At 44.1% G+C, this 17,438-nt stretch overlaps 1 protein-coding gene across 3 annotated transcripts in view; it reads right to left on the minus strand.

The window, feature by feature from the left end:
* GSAP (gamma-secretase activating protein) overlaps positions 1 to 17,438 on the minus strand; it is a 72,236-nt gene that overhangs the window by 21,238 nt on the left and 33,560 nt on the right. For all 3 annotated transcript variants that reach the window (XM_054988314.1, XM_054988313.1, XM_054988315.1), the window contains exons 13-22: positions 16,459 to 16,536; positions 14,238 to 14,315; positions 13,586 to 13,678; positions 11,087 to 11,304; positions 9,903 to 9,972; positions 8,514 to 8,596; positions 6,240 to 6,293; positions 4,103 to 4,231; positions 3,097 to 3,155; positions 1,620 to 1,651 (exon numbers count right to left, since the gene is read on the minus strand). In XM_054988314.1, coding sequence (XP_054844289.1) covers positions 1,620 to 1,651; positions 3,097 to 3,155; positions 4,103 to 4,231; positions 6,240 to 6,293; positions 8,514 to 8,596; positions 9,903 to 9,972; positions 11,087 to 11,304; positions 13,586 to 13,678; positions 14,238 to 14,315; positions 16,459 to 16,536 — 894 coding nt within the window. The remainder of the gene's footprint in view (positions 1 to 1,619; positions 1,652 to 3,096; positions 3,156 to 4,102; positions 4,232 to 6,239; positions 6,294 to 8,513; positions 8,597 to 9,902; positions 9,973 to 11,086; positions 11,305 to 13,585; positions 13,679 to 14,237; positions 14,316 to 16,458; positions 16,537 to 17,438) is intronic.

Here is a 17,438-nt window from a genome sequence, read left to right on the forward strand (position 1 = left end):
CGATCGGCACAAATATTAAAACTGCTGCAAATACAAAAAATGTAGAAGTAAAGTCTGTGCAGACATGCCCGAAAACTTGAGTTTTTCTTATGTAACACAAATATTTTCTGCAGCACTCGTAACATTTAGCTCAGCACTGCCCTAATTTCTCACTAGAAGAGCAGGAAGTCGTAACAGTATCCAGATACTGGGGCTTTAAACCATCACAATTTTGGAAAACCTAAGGCACAATCTATTCAAAATCTCACTGATATCAACAGGAGAGTTACGCCAAATAGTATATTTCTATGTGAGACAGATGGAAACATAATTCTAACAGAGTTCTGAGAATAGACACACAGAATAGCAGTCTTTCCAGTTACATTTTGGGATTCATAAACTTGCATGAAAGTTACTAACTATAGCAGGAGGGTTTCCTTTGCCATGAGTGATGATGAGTAAAACCCACCTGCGCACACACAGTGCAGCCACATTGCTCGATCCCTGCCTTTGGTGTTTTGAAATTAACAAACGGCAAAAGCAGAATCACAACCAGTAGTTAGAGCCCAAGTTCATAACACCGAGAGCTAATCTATTGCCAATTCTGAGGCCAACGTGTACAAAATGTTGATAGAGTTCTCACAGCAGTAGTAAGACACTGCTAGTTAGTTCTGCTGCGGCAACTAGCACCCTCCTCCTAAAGACACGTAAGCAGATGTTCTATAAGAAAAGTATTTACTATTACAGCACCCACAAACTAAGCCCCCCGACAATAGTATAGTGACTGAATGTCTCTAAACTGCAAATTCTCCTATACTTTAGCGTGTTAAGGAACTGCTAATTTGTGGACACGCCCTAAAATCAAATTACCTTAATTTGCTCTACAGCAAGGCTTAAAGACTACTGTACAAGATGTTTTAGTTCATATCAAAGTCATTTCAAGCTGTATTGTCGAAGGCTTTCACGGCTGGAGAACGATGGTTGTTGTGGGTTTTCCGGGCTGTATTGCCGTGGTCTTGGCATTGTAGTTCCTGACGTTTCGCCAGCAGCTGTGGCTGGCATCTTCAGAGGTGTAGCACCGAAAGACAGAGATCTCTCAGTGTCACAGTCTGCTGGCGAAACGTCAGCTGCTGGCGAAACGACAGCTGCTGGCGAAACGTCAGGAACTACAATGCCAAGACCACGGCAATACAGCCCGGAAAACCCACAACAACCATTATTTCAAGCTATTCCTTATGCAGGTAGTCTCTGTGAATTCAGAAATAGATAAATGGTAAAATTTCTCTCTCCAAACTCATCAGAACTTATTATATAGGGAAGAATGAGAACATTTTAACAATTTCTTCTCATCTCATGTTATTTTAACATGAATATACTTACCTACAACTTATTCCCAAGGAAGATACTTTCTACTATCCATCTCTCAATGGTCCTATATATTAAAATAACCCCCACAGCAGCATGCCTACATTGCAGAGAAAACACACGTTCTTGCACTTGGAATAACACTGCAGGATTCAAGCTGCAGAAGCGTCACCAGTCTGCAGTGACCAACGCAAAAGGATTTCAGTACGATGCTAAGATGCTGCTCGTCAACATTCTGCTAAGATAAAGATAACCGTAGGGCATGCCTGCCTTACCTGAGCTCCGTGTGTTCAAGTTGGAAAGCACCCTGTGGGGAAAGCAATAACATCAAAGTGTGTTTTAAAGAATTGCTTAAACTGATGCAAACAGACGTGTGCTCACATGAAATTCCTGGAAGCCTCGTCCCTATGGGGAATTGTGGAAAGAAGAACTACTAAAACTATAACTACAAGACTTATGGTACTTTAAAGATCCACAAGTTTACTAGTGCACAGAAACTAGGAAGAGATGTGAGGCGCACTTCTATGCTACTCATTTTTTTTAAAATTGTGAATCCACAGAACAAAGATATAAACAGCAGGACTCTCCAGAGAAGGCCCAGGCAGCTCGGTAGGGAAGGTCTGGGTTTCCTTGAGCCCAGTCCGCGGAACACTCCGGAATCAAGCAGTTCCACTCAGCGTGACCCGTTTGGTGCCAAATAAAATATTTTTAACACCACAAATGGCAGATATTGCTTGCCAAATGGTAGATATTGCTTGCTACCACTCCAAAATTTCATCTTTTAGACATCTGGCGAGGTCTCAGTTCTTTTTAAAATTATTTTTATTTCATGCAGAAATATACAGAAAATCTTAAATTACATCTTATTCTGTACAACTGGCAAGGCAAAAAACATTTGTCAGAAGCAGTTCTCACATTGTTACGTTGTTAATTGTTATTTGGTTAACTAAATTGAATAAAATATTTTTTTTTAAAAGCAGTTCAAATAAAATAGCATTTCTTCCCATCATTAACTCATATCCAGTTACTCCACTCTCTTAAGGCCCTAAGCAGTTTGGGGCTAGGGGCCATGAAGGACCACCCCCTCCTAAACTGTCCAGCCTACTAGTGAAAATTCTCTTCCTGAGGTAAGGTTGCCAGCTTCAGGCTGGGAAATTCCTGGAGATTTCAGGGGTGGAGGCTGGAGAGGGTTTAGGGAGGGGAGGGATCTCATTAGGATATAATACCATGGAGACCACCCTCCAAAGCAGCCATTTTCTCCAGGGGAACTTGATCTCTATTGCCTGGAGATCAGTTGTAATTCTGGGAGATCTCCAGCCACCACTTGGAGGCTTGGCAGCCCTACCCCCCTATCCTGAGCCCTGCCCTATGTGCCTCTGCCTGCAAAGGTTGGTGACGACCAGAAACAGGGCTTTTTCAGTGGTGGTACCTTGCCTTTGGTGTGCCCGCTCCCTGGAGGCTCATCTGGCATCTATGTTCCTCTCTTTTAGGCACCAGGACCAATATACTCAGGCTTTTTTACAAGGATGTCAATTTCAAAAGATTTGCAAGGGTGCTCCCAGCTCTCAGATACAGCGTGTTTGACTTGGGAAGGTAGACAAGATTTATAAACCCATGCCAAAGAATACTGAAGTAATAGTTTATCCCTGACTATCGACCCATGAACTAGTCAGACATATAAAAGACACCTACATTTTATAGCACACTGAAATCAAACACTCCAAAATTCAGACTATTATCAAGTTGACTTACTTTTTTGCATATTCAAAGATAGTTGTAAAATACATTGTGAGTCTCTTCCCTTCATCTGTCTGAAATAAAGCATATATTAACTGGACTAAGAAGTATCAGAAGAGGAAGACAACTCTAGCCTACTCATGCCCTACAAGAACCATACAGGATTTTGAAAAAGCCCCCAAGAAACCTGCCGGGCCAGAACACCTTCAACTTCTTCTAATTCATCGCTGTAGCACACAACCATAACAAAAGAAAGATTGTATTATGTGCCTCAACATCATCATCCTGGCTACGGAAAAGAGTCTGAACACCATGTATAGCCTGCCTCAATCTATCAGCCGTATTAGAACAAACACACTGAATGACTCTCAATCCATCAAGAGTATAAAGATCAGCAGTACTGAAAATTCCTACTCCCCAAATAAGTGATTTCTCAAGTTACATTAGTATAAAAGGGTCTTTTCTGCATGAGGCTCCCCCCGCCCTCAATTCTGGCCCTATACCGCATTGACTTCTCTTCAGAGTCCTGCACACATGGTCAAAATACCCCGATTCAGTCTCCAAACTACTTCCCGTTTTTGTGTGTGTTCCTCATAGAGAAATGCTGCATCTGCCGCAGAATCAATCTTTCCCCAGTTTTTCTGCAGCTTTTCTCCCTGTGCACATACCCCGATGTTTTTTCCCTGCGAAGTCAAACTGGGGCTTTTTTGAAGTGCAGAATGCTTTCTTCAGTGCGAGGCCCCGAAGCAGTACGGGGCCGGAACTGATGAATAAAGTGGATCCGATCCTCGTAGATTGAATATGCAGAAAGCCTGATGCAAAGTTCATCATGCGGAATAGGCCAAGGAGGCAAGTTTTAATCCTACACACACATACTACAACTCCGTTCCCACAGCTCGTTCATTCATTCTTACAACATATAGCAACAGGATAAACATTTCTGTTTGGCTTATTCAGTCAGGAATACATACTTCTAAGTTGAGGGGTTGTACCAGGGCAGCCACTGCTGTAGTCAATTTACCTGGTCCAAATGCAGTTTCTCTAATTCCCTCTGCAGCACCTTGCTGTTGAAACGCAAGGGTGGCCCAGCATACTTCACGTATTCCAGGCTTGAAATCAGCTTCTCCCAGAAGCCTTTACAATTCTGCGCCTGAAATTAAGAGAATAACACTGTTATTTCCTGCTACAATATGAACAATGCACACAGGGTTAGGACAGATGTTACAATATGAATAGGCTATATGATACAATATGAATAATGCACTAACATACATACAGGGAGTTTGAAATGCCCTAAGTGGAGAGAGGTGGGTGGATTTTTCACACCCAGACATTTTAAAACTTTAGTACAGCCCCAAAGAGGATGTTTCAATGAAATATATGCAAATACAATGAACACTTTTTGGGGGGAAAGGAACATCCTGCAATTGGTTAACCTACATCACAAATGTTCCAAGACAACTGCAACAATTCTGCTGCTTGTAGAAGACAATTATATGTTATAAACCTTGTATGTCACATTAAGAATTAAGACACCAAGGGCTTTTTTATCAATACGTAACCCCTACCTCCACTCACGGAAGCTCATCTTTGGGCAGGTACCTGGAAAACATTTAATTTGGATCCACTAGTAACTTCCAAGGACTGATGAGATTTCTGTCTACTGACTGCAACTTCCTCACCTTCCCCTGAATGCCCCCCCAAAATGCTTCCTTTGGGATAGATGAGACCCCCAGGAATAGGGGGAGGGGGAATTGGTGAAAGTACTTCCCTTTTTGTCCACAGAATTCCTCTGTTGTATTGAGACCAATATATTGACTGAAATATCCACATGGATTTTTGGTACAAAATGCATGAAGATTTAGCATTGCAGGTTACCATTTCACAAAGCTATTCTTTGTGTGGAAGAAACCTGTAATGTTGGCGTCATCTGTAAATTTCAATGTCCATGGCATTTTTTTACATCATCCAAGATAAAATGAGTAGATTTTAGTTCTTGCAGCAAGTAGGTAAAGGTAAAGGTTACTGACCCACGACGGGGGACATCGCATCACGACATTTTCTTGGCAGACTTTTGTTATGGGGTGGTTTGCCATTGCCTTCCCCAGTCACCTACGCTTTACCCCCAGGAACCTGGGTACTCGTTTTACCGACCTCGGAAGGATGGAAGGCTGAGCCAACCCTGAGCCAGGGCATAATCCTTAAATTGAGAAACAACATAGAGCAGCAGTGGCCTCTAGTGGCAGCTTTACAGAACTATGATTTATGAATTGATCACGGATGCTTTTTGAAAAGTGGTGGCTTTGCTTGATCTTTATTATTTCAAAATGTTACAAACTATAAACTTAAAATCCCAGCCAGATCTTGGAAACATGTCTGTTAAGAAGCCAGTAAGCTGTAATAGCCTAGACACTTGTGACCTGAGATTTAGCCATCCTTTTCCTCCTTCCTCTCTCTCTCTCTCTCTCTCTCTCTCTCTCTCACACACACACACACACACACCACACACACACACATATTTTATCATGGGCATAGATTTCACTTCTACACATTAAAAAATTATATTCCTGTTCAAGAAGGAAAAAGTGATTCTGAAGTCAGAACATACTTTCAAATTACAAATCAGAGCTAGTTTGGTGTAGTGGTTAAGAGTGGCAGGACTCTAATCTGGAGAGCCAGGTTTGATTCCCCGCTCCTCCACTTGAAGCCAGCTGGGTGACCTTGGGTGAGTCACAGCTCTTTCAGATCTCTCTCAGCCCCACCTACCTCACAGGGTGTTTTGTTGTGGGGATAATGATAACATACTTTGTAAACCGCCCTGAGTGGGTGTTAAGTCATCCTGAAGGGTGGTATATAAATCTAAGGTTATTATTATTATTATATTATTAAGTTTTCCTGAAGGGCGGTATATCAATCAAATGTTATTATTATCTACACAGACAGCAAATATTTGCTATCTGTATTTGCAACCGCCATTATGCAAGCGCCATTAAGAGCCCCGGTAAAAGCTGTATTAGAAACCCCAGAACGTTGGAAACATCACGTTTTTAATAATTATTACAACTCTTACATAAATTTGTGCTCTTGAACTTTGCCTTCAGAGAATTAGAGCCATTCTTAACTCATATTCCTAGCCATATTTTCTTAGAGCAACTTACCTTCAGTACTGGTAATGAGATAATGTGAGTTGTGCATGTTATTCCAGGAATGGGCTAGAAATAAAAAAATGTAATATGAAAGTATATAGGGATATTTATAGTCTGCCTTTCTCACTGAGACTCAAACTGGATTACACAATGTAAATCGATAACAGTCCATAGGAAGAGATATCTAATAAGGACAATGTAGGCTGATACAATAAATAGGAGGAGTGAGCAATGAATTAAGATCCCTGAAATCTGAATGAACATAGTGTATTAGGTATGATATGGATAGAAAGAAAAAAATGGTATTACATCAGTGGAAAACAATGAAATGACAACACGGTAATATGTGCAGCAAACTGATAATATGTCATATACACAGTGGATTAATCCACAGACTCTTGTCCTTCATAAAGCATCTTCCTGAACTATTCTGTTATAGCGGAGCCCTAGCTCTCCTGAACAACTGTGTTTTATATAATCTGCTGAATAACAGAGACAACATGGGGGCCATAACAGAAAAAGCACAGGTACGGACAGCTGTCGATTTTGTTTGTTTGCAGGCTGGAACCTGCAGAAGTCCCTCAACAGATGACTGGGGCTGTAGTGGCAGAACAGAGGAGGAGAGGCAGTGGAGTGTACATTGTAGCTCTGACAGTGAGCCACACAAAAAAGGGGAATAATCCTTCTGTTCTATGAACAACTTGGGTATTCTTCAAGTGGCCTTATGTGACTGGACCGGTCATGGCCAGCACCGCTGCCCGATAACTGGTGAGGGAGTGTGTTGAGGGCACAACTCAAGACCCATTTACCTGGACACTCTTTCAGGGAGCTAGGACGTATGTAGGAGCAGCCCATGGGGTGGGTCTTCCAGGGTATCACAGAATCACAAGGAGCCATACAGACCTTCTAGTCCAACCCCCTGCCCAATGCAGGATGAGCCTAAAGCATCCCTGACATATTCATCCAGCCCCTTCTTATTTTTTTTAAAAAAAACCAACCAACCAAACAAACAAAAACAATGTACAATCCAGCCCCTTCTTGAAAACTGCCAGTGAGGGGGAGCTCACCACCTCCCTAGGCAGCTGATTCCACCTTTGAACTACTCTGACCGTGAAAAACTTTTTCCTAATATCCAGCCAGTACCTTTATGTCCGTTGCTTCAAGTCCTACCCAATGCTGCCAACTGGAACAGCTCCTTGCCCTCCTCCAAATGACAGCCTTTCAAATATTTGAAGAGTGCAATCATGTCCCCCCTCAATCGCCTCTTCTCCAAACTAAACATTCCCAAGGCTCTCAGCCTTTCCTCATAGGGCTCAGTCTCCAGACCCCTGATGATTCTCGTCGCTCTTTTCTCTGCACCCTCTCGATTTTGGCCACATCTTTTTTTGTATTGAGGCCTCCAGAACTGCACACAATACTCCAGGTGCGGCCTGACCAAGGCAGTATAGAGAGGGGCTATGGCCTCCTGCGATTTCAACGCTATGGCCCCTTTGATACAACCCAAGACTGAGTTTGCCTTTTTTGCCACCACATCACACTGACTGCTCATATTTAGTTTACAGTCCACTCTTACCCCAAGATCCCTTTCACATACACTACTACCAAGAAGTGTATCCCCCGTCCTGTATTTGTGCTTCACATTTCTGTGGCCCAGATGTAATACTGTGCACTTATCCATGTTGAATTGCATCCTGTCCACAACCGCCCCCTTCTCTGGAGCATTCAAATCTTGTTGAATTTTAACTCTGTCTTCTTGGGTGTTTGCCACTCCTCCCAATTTGGTATCAGGAATGGCAAACACCCCGTCGGGTACCCCGATGTCTCGCTGGGGCGTGCCGGTGTTCACAAGGGCGCACTCACAGGAGGAGAAGAGCTCCTGGGCTGGTGAGGCAGGAGAGAGGGCGGCAGCACCCGGGGATGAAGTTCTTGGTTGGGGTGGGCCTCAAAAGTGGTGCTACAACACAGCTGGGGTGGATGGGATCAGAGGAGGAAGATTTAAGTCACCTGGTGACAGGACAGTAATGTGTAACTTGACCTCCTGCTACAGCAATGAAGTTAAGGGACTGACTGAAAGCCTAGTCCCTGGAGTTCTTTGCGGGGCTTCACATGTCTGCTCAGCCTGCTACAAAATCCCATCTTGTTGGCACCCCGACTCCCCCCCTCCTTTGTTGACTGCCCCTACCGGGCCACATCTTACTAAAGAAGAGAGAATGTGATGGTACTACATTGTGGGAGTGAACAAAGACTTGACTAATTTAATAACAGAAAGATGCTTCTGGGTCTTACCTCATTCCAGCAACCCAGCGACGTGTATGGCAGAAGTTTATCCAGGTTGACAGCCTCTGGACACATTCTCCAATACAAAGAAGCTGAATGAATTTGGAGAGGAGAGGAGAGGAAAGAAGGAGAATGTTCACAGAAGATTTCTGACATCAAAGACTACATTATTTAATCTCTAGTGTAATTCCTTCAGTCCAATACTAGTTCCTTTAGCAAAAAGGTTTTCCTGCGGAAAGAGTGAGGAAGAAGATATCAACAAGTAAAAGCATGTATCAGATCTGAATTAGCAGGGATTTTCTCATGAGATTCAACAGAAAAAACAACAAAGTATATGGGTCAGACAGGTCAGGGTATCAGTGGTAATATACACTAACCACAGACGCAGCACGCTGGCCCAAACATTACAGAACAAAGTTTATCATGCCTCTGGGCACAGGAGGAAAATAATGTATTTTTCAACATATACATTAGATTTCTTGCTACTGACAGCAGGAACACATATTGAATCAATTACTGACAGAGTGCTTCATCCACTGAGGCTGCGCAGGCAAATTACATACATATTTTTCTGTCTCTCACACTCACACACACTCTTTGCCACAATGTTACCCGTAATACAATAACCAGGAGATCCACACACCTTGCAATATCTATCGTGATTGTGTACTCGCACAGCTAAATTCTGTGCCTGTACTGACTGAGGTCACAAGTTCCATATTACAGATGAGCGTGTTTGGTTTGGGGGTTTTCACTCTCCACAAGCAGCCTTATGCTTCCCATCCTTTGTGTTCTTGTTACAAAATTAGCATCAGCCTAGAAAACGCACTGGGTTAAGAGAGGGAGGCTTCCCCGGGACTTAGCAAGACAGCATCTCTTAAGCTTATGCACAGAGAGGAAGTCAACAGATCAGTTTTAACCATCCCAATAATCAGGCATTGTGTAAGTACAGAAATCATTCAGTGTCGAAATAGCCCTGTATATTTAGTCAACATAAGCCACGGCAAACACTTCCACATGCCGTCTTACGTTAGCAGACCTTCCCTGTGGGCAGTGCTTTCCATCTAGCACGTGCAGCGGGAACAGAAAGACCACAAAACTTGTCCTTTGGCAGTGCACCAGCTGTGGAAGGGCCCACCTGAGGAAACGTGCGAGGCCCCGGCATCTGTGAGATCCCATAATTAGGCTTGCAGAACTGTTCTTAGCAGCAAGGCATTTTTAACTTCTCTAACTGATCACTTCATTTTAATATTGCTATTGTATGCTGTGCGGAACTTTGGATGAGGTGGGATATAAAACGTCTCACTGACTGTGGCAAAAGCAGAATATAAATATTTTAAATTAAATCACAGTGCCCTCTTTACTTCTAGTCTGACAAACAGTCCTAGAAATACCTACCAATAATAAATTCCTGTACGGGGTCGAACGTAAAACAAGTTGACATGTTCTCAGAAATCCACTTAATAATCTATGAGGACAAGGAAACAAAACCGGTCACTATTTTATTTATTTGATGCATTTTTATCCTGCACTTCCCGCAAGGAGCTCAGGGAGGCTTACGTGGCTGTCCTGCCCTCTGTTTGATCCTCGCAACTACCTAATGAAGTAGGTTAGGGTGAGAGAGTACGACTGGCCCAAGATCAACCGGTTGTCAGGACGCTGGCATCTGCCATCAGTCCGAAGGGTGGGGGATGAGGCAGCTGAGTGAGCTGCTCTTCCAAGGTTGTGTAGCCGAGTTGTTTCTTCAAGGCTGTGCAGCTGGCTGGGTGGCCTTGAGCTCTCAGGTGTTCAGGCCAAAACCCCCAAAAGCGGGGGGGGGGGGGACCTGATTATCTGGAGTATACGTGTAACTGGATTTTGCATGTGCCTTATTCCTAACAATGCCTTCGTAATATCTTGACACTAGGCCTTACAATAAAGCTTCAAAAAACCAACCAGTGGAGTCTTTTGTAATTCCTTGGCAGGATCCTTAGACCAGAAAGTTTCATGGAAAGTGGGGTGGGATTTGAACCAGGGTCTCCCTGCTTCTAGTCCAGACACTCTTAGGGCTGTTTTCACACTGCTTACTGGCCACGGAACATCGTGCCAAGCTCCCGGAATGACAGCGTCTTCCTGGTGCAATTTTGTGCAAGAACTACCATTCTCGTGTCATTCTGGGAGCTTGGCACGATGTTCCGTGGCTGGTAAGCAGTGTGAAAATGGCCTCAGTATACCACATTGCCTTGTGAAGATGTAGTTTGCCATGAAACTTGGCAAGTAACTAGTACAGCAGAAGAATAGCCTTCAAACATTTCCTCATTTTTGCAGCTTCCTAGTTTGCACTTCCCCAATCAGAACCGTGCTCCATGCTCCACTCAAGCGCCTGACAAACACAGTCCAGAAGCTGTCTCTGAAGTTCACCCACTAAAAGTACTGTATGAGGTGTGGGGAAAGATCCATAACTATTTTGGAGTGGACTACTCCTTTCAGTTTACGGCATACTCTTCTCGGAGCCCTTAATAACTTGGGATGTATTTGCTTTCATTTTTATTTTCTTAATATGCAGCCACATTTGTGTGGCAAAAAGAAAACCGTTTCTCTACCTCAGTTTCCAACTCTGTTGTGTTGCCGATGTACAGCAGCAGACAGTGTAGGGTGGCCAATCTGTCGCTGTCCCTCTTGCTGTTCCACAGGAACTGTAGCAAGCCTTGCTTGCTTATTTCAAGAGCAAATAGTTGTCCTGTGCCGAGATCCAAGACCATTGATTTGAGAGGGGAAACAATAGCGCTCTTGTGCAATCCGTTAATTTTTGCATCTTCGCCTGAATATGCAGGATTGGAGAAAAGTAACAGGCATGTGATTGCTTTACAGTCTATTAACATATAGGAACTCCCTTCAGCACCAAGGAACCCCAATGAGGCCACTAGGTGAACCACTGCCTTTTAACATGCCTGTTTTCACTGTAACTCAAGGCGCTACAGAGGCCCTCAAGGAGACCCAAACAATACGAAAGCCAAGATGCTGAACGGTATTTACTAGAGAGGCTGTATTTTTTTTTTGCCTATAGGTGACCATCAACTGTGTTATATAACATTTAATGTACACTAATACCAGCCCATTAAGAGGAAGAAGTTAGTATCATATTCTTACTGTCAGGTTCTGCCATGGGCGCCGCTATGCTGGGTGCCGGCGTGCCTGACCTTGGTTCAGGCACGCCGTCAGGGGAGGCCGTCAGGGACAGTGCAGGTTCTCGCTCTGTGGCAAGAGTGAGGGTACACCTCACCCTCGCTCCCTCTCAGCCGACTCGCAGGCCTGCTCAACCTGACAGGGCCCCGGCAGCCTCCCTTTACTTCTCGCCTTCCAAAGCCTCCAACCTCCTCACCTCCTCCAGGCTTGCTCTTCCTCCTCTCCTTCATCTCCCTTGCTCTTCCTCCTTCCAGCTTCTCTCTCACTCTCCTAAACTCCACCACACTCCTCCACAACCCACCACGACCTCTCTGCTGAGCCTGCCTTTATAGGACTTCCCTCACTTCTCCCCTCCCTTCCTTCCTGGCTCTCTTCCAATCCCGGGCCGCCTCCAAGCCCTGGGTGGATCGCCTGTGATGCCCCTCCAGCCAGGTAGGCCCTCAGGTGTTCCCTCTCTCCTCCCAGTCTCTCCTGTCAGGCGGGGCTAGATGGGGCCCAGCTGCAGGCGCCCTGAGATGTTCCTCCTCTCATTCCTCCCAGTTCTCCTTTCCTTTCCTGCAGGGTGGGGCTGGCGGGGCCTTTCCAGACGATGCGGTGGGGCCGCTTCTGCCTCTGCTTGCGAGGAGCTGCCCTGGCCTCCTGGGTCCTGGCTGGTTCCTTGGGGTGGGCGTCACTGCTGGCTCCCCCCCCCCCCCGTGGCATGGGCAGGGGCTTCTGGCCTCTCTGGCTTGGAATCAGTGTCCCAGGTAGGTGCGTGTGCCTCTTGGCCCACATTCCCTCTCTCTGGCAAGTCCGGCGGCTGAGCCTCAGACCCCGGACACTTACCTCACATAAAAAAAAGAAGCTGAACTACTGAAAATCAGGGGCGACCTGAAAGAAGACCTGTTCTGTGATGACACTGCATCTGTGGCATAGGGCCGTACACCAAATTTTTTTCAGTAAATCCAATTTTTCTTAAGGAATCTAAGAAAAAATTCAGAATTCCCTGAATTCTGAATGGATTCTTTAATTTGCAGGAATCTGACTTCTGGCTGTTCTTCAGTTGGCTCGGGGGGGGGGGATTCCATCCCCCTGCTTCAGTTTGCTTCTGTTGGGCTTCCTGTGTGTGGAGCTTGCATTTGGGAGTGGGCCTTGGCCATGGCAGCCCCGCCCCAGTGTGTTTCTGCAGTGGGAATCAGCTTTGACTTTTCCACCCATAGGAAACAATGGTAGGGTTGGGGGGACCTTGTTCAGGGGCCCATAAAATTGGCCCTCGGTGTCCAATCTTCCTGAGACTTGGGGGGGGGGGGTCTTTAGAGGACAGTCAGGAGTAGGTGCCTGCCAAATTTGGTGAAGTTTGGTTGAAAAAATGATGCCCCCCACCAGCCCACCAGAGACCCCAGACTGATTTTCCCATAGAAAATAATTTTACCAAGTGTTTCCTGAAAATTTGGTAAAAATTCAGAACACCTGGTTTTGATTTGGAATACCCAGATTTCACCAAATCAACCCAAATTTGGTATTTTAACCCAAATTTCAAATCGAACTGCACATCCCTAATGTGGAATGCCTCTTCACAGCTGTTCGCCGGGCTCCTGATCTTTCCAGTAAAAGTACCAGGCCAGGGCTTTGAACTTTTAAAGGGAAACTTTGTTTACTCAGACATTCTGTTTATTAAGACCTTGGCTGATTCAACCAGCATTTTAAAATCTTTTAAAATAAAGAAGGTCTTCTCTGCCATTTTACTGTAAAATGGCAGATAGATAAATGGAAATAAAGATAATGTTTAAGGGATGATTTTTCAACTTATTCTTTCCATCATTCATTATTCACCAACTTTTTATTCCTATCTGGGTGCTGGAAGGGTCAGAGAACAAATTTTTATTTAGAGAAGATAATGACAAATTGACTGTTAACGAAGTCAGAAAGAAAGTTACCCGTCAGAAAGAAGTTACAGCACATCAGGTCGGGATGCTGAGTGTTAAGAAGGTGCAGAAAGTGTCCAGGCAAGAAAACAGCCACATAATAATCTGTGAGGTTTAAAACAAAACCAAAAAATCAAACATTTCTTATCAGAGCTCAAGTTGATTTGACAGTTAAGTGTAAAAGAGCTTCACTATCTGAAATATTCCACAGATGGACAATCTGGTTTTTAAAAAGAATACTTGTACTCTCTCTCTATATATGTCAAATGCAACCAATTATGACTCCTAAACCAGTTCACGGTACCCAAGGAGAAAAAAGTGTTTTGTCTGTGCCTTCCAGACACAGGATAATAATCTTGCAGGGTATAACATAGGAAACAGCTAACCCCTACATTTACGTTGTCTTAACCAGCATGTAACGGGCTCATGTTTCCCAGCAAATAAAGGTTGCTATTCTCCAAAATGAGATAACGGTCAGTTTACAGAAGGTTGCTTAATTTAGCAACCTGAATTGCTGAAAAACCATGTCAAGCCATGTGATACAAAGAAAGGAAAATATGCCCTCTTCTCTAGTAAGGAGCAGAACTGCCTGCAGTACTTGGGTCATAATGCATATCTGAGAAAGCAGCAAGTGGAGAGGGAGAAGCTTTGATTCACAGCTTACCAAGATTCAAGAAAGTTAGATCTTTCACTTGCAAAAAATCTGTTCTTTCCAAAGCAACAGTGTATGTTTTACTATAACCTGATGAGAAAGACAGAGGGGTGTTTTAGTATACAAACACGGATCCAGCTTGAAACATAAGTCTTTTCGACACAAGGCTTTTTCACTGGCCCCATACTATATCAATTTCTCTCCAGACTTCTGCATGCACAATCAAAATACCCCAATTCAGTCTCCAAGCTGCTTCCTATACTTCCTTGCGTTCCGCACAGGGAAAAGCTGCATCTGCTGCATCTTTCCCTGGTTTTTCTGCAGCTTTTCTCCTTGTGTTCCCTCTGATGTGTTTTTTTTCCCAGCAAAGTCAAACGGGTGTTTTTGGAAGTGCAGAATACTTTCTTTGGTGTGAGACCTGGCCCTGGCCCTGCTTTTCGCCTGCCTCTTTATTCTCCTGCATCCTGATTGGTTGAACAGCAACCACATCAGGTTTTTCCTGATTTTTTAAAAACTGAATTGCAAAATTGGTGCCTTAAAGAAAAAAAACTTGCAACGGCGGGGACAGGGGGGGATGCCGCAATACGACAAACACAAAAACTCTGCAGACAGCCCTGAATCCCACTTGATATTTGAAAGTTTTCACCTGTTTTTTCCTGTACTTTTTATTTCATTCTTTTTTAGCTAAAAAAAAAAATAACAACATTGGTGCCTTAAAAAAAAGACCAAAAAAACTCCTTATAAATTTCCTCAGAAATCAACTGAAGAAACTGATAAGTCCTCAGCCCTGACAGGTCCTCAAAGCTCACAGAAGAAATTCGGCATTTTTCTAGTGAGGAAATAAAAAACAGACACCACTTTGGTTTGACTCTCTCAAAGTGTAAAATTAAAGAACTGAAGCAGTACGGGGCCAGAATCAATGAATAAAGTGGATCCAATCCTCATGGGTTGAAAACACAGAAAGCCCGATATAAAGTTCACCATGTGGAAGAGGCCGTAGTTTCTGAAATATATAATACAAAACTAGGAGGCAGGAAAGCAGTACCATATTGCCCAGCAGCTACATTATTATCTGCTCTCATTTATTACACTAATAACACTGTGTCTCACACACACATCTGTGAATAAAGTAAAACTGGCATAATCCAAGAAACCAAGCGATCCCTTTTATTAGGACCAACCTAATGATACAATACAGTGTGCAAACTTCTGAGCTCACACAATTATGTGTCATTGGGCTGGTCCTAATAAAAAGCATTACATAGATGTGTTCTTGGTTTTTTGGATGTTTGTACTAACGTGACTGTAAACAACTTCCATAATCCAAGAAACAGAGTATCCCGACTCCCAATTCCGCCACAGAAACAATCTTCAGGGCAGATCTACCTGCTGGTCACAGATTCCAAGTACCTTTTGGAATGTTCAAGTATAAAAGGTTATTTGGCTACAATACCTTCAACTGGACATAGAGAAAGTAGAAGACTTTGAATCTTTTCCTATATTTTCTCCAGATAATCTGCCAATTTAGCCCGCATCACACCAGAAAGGTCATGCTGGAGAAGTCTGCTTTGTAGGCAGACTGGAGTAAATACTTTCAGCACTAAAGCCGGGGCTTTTTTTCAGCGGGAACGCGGTGGAACGGAGTTCCGGAACCTCTTGAAAATGGTCACATGGCTGGTGGCCCCGCCCCCTGATCTCCAGACAGAGGGGAGTTGAGATGGCCCTTCGTGCCGCTGGGCGGCACGGAGGGCAATCTTAACTCCCCTCTGTCTGGAGATCAGGGGGCGGGGCCACCAGCCATGTGACCATTTTCTCTGAGGGCAACCCACGGAGTTCCACCACCTCTTTTCCCAGAAAAAAAGCCCTGACTAAAGCCAACTTTTCTCCTTCCAGCTGTTCCAAAAAACTTAGCCCAGCATAGATACTTGGCAAACCTGATTCATTCCTCATATAAAGAGTTTTAGAGACAGTGTTGTGCAATGGTTATAGCATTATTCTAGGAACTGGAAGACTCAAGTTTGCATCCCTACTCTGCCATGAAAGCTTGCTGGGTGATCTTGGGCCAGTCACACACACTCAGCCCAACCTTCCTCATTGGATTATTGAAAGGCGAGAAGAATGATGTAAGCTGCTTTTGTCCCCATTCTATATATAGCATTTTCACACACATATAGCAGTAGGATGCTTTCTTGACTATATATAGCTAAGGGTAGATGAGATGCAATAACTATACCTTTGTGTAAGAAGAACGCAGAGTAAGTCACATCTCCAGGTTTAACGGGAGCAATACAGTAACATATGCAAAAGCTTCCTAGAAGGATAAAAATAAGAGCTTTATAATAACTGGACAAGAAATTACAACTATCAAACTTCATAATGTGAGAATCAGGGACTACTTTCCCCTCCCTCTCCCAGCTGCAAATCCCAGATCGCTTTCTCTCTCTGTAGTAGTGAATGAATGATTTTCCTTTGCTGATTTACTGATTTTAAAAAAGAACAGAGCAGTGCTGAGGGAGGGAAAGAGCAGGGAAAACTGCTGTGCGGATGCTCTGTTGCCAGTAGGAATCCTTCACATTAGCAGCAGCCACAAGAGTGACACAGAGAATTGTCTCCATAATAAAAATGGTAAAATTGACTACACTGAAATGTTCTGAAGAGGTGAAGCATTAGAATCTTGTTGGCTACCAAGGTCTGTTATTTTGAAGAGGTGTCGTCAGAACGGATTATCAATATTCATGTTATGTATGTTATGTGATTGTTCCAAAGCGTCATAGTATCTTCAGCCAGAAACAGCAACTAATTGTAAAAATGCTTTAACACTATTCAAAATGGACGTGTGAGTGTCCCATGTTCCAGTATCTGGACCAAAGCACAAAGAAGAGATGTTCACGGCAGCCTTTCCGCAAAGGGCATTTTCATCTCTTCTGGCTAGGGGTGTGCAGGGCCAGGTTGCTTTGGGTTTCCCACTTTGGGTTTACCCGAAGCGGGGGGGGGGGGGGAATCTGGAAATACCTTAATTCTGAAGTGGCAAGCCGTTTCGGAATTAGGGTATTTTACTTGCTTCAGTATGCTCTGTAAATATTTGGAGCATACTGAAGTGAGGGGGGGAAACTCCCCCACCCCCACTGGTGCAACCCCTCCACCCCCCACCCACTTTCCTGGCGAGAGGGTCTTTGACAGCTGGGCGGCAGCAGCAGCACAAGGCTGCGACAG

This window comes from Eublepharis macularius, chromosome 9, assembly GCF_028583425.1.
Source record: "Eublepharis macularius isolate TG4126 chromosome 9, MPM_Emac_v1.0, whole genome shotgun sequence".
NCBI classification, from domain to species: Eukaryota; Metazoa; Chordata; class Lepidosauria; order Squamata; family Eublepharidae; genus Eublepharis; species Eublepharis macularius.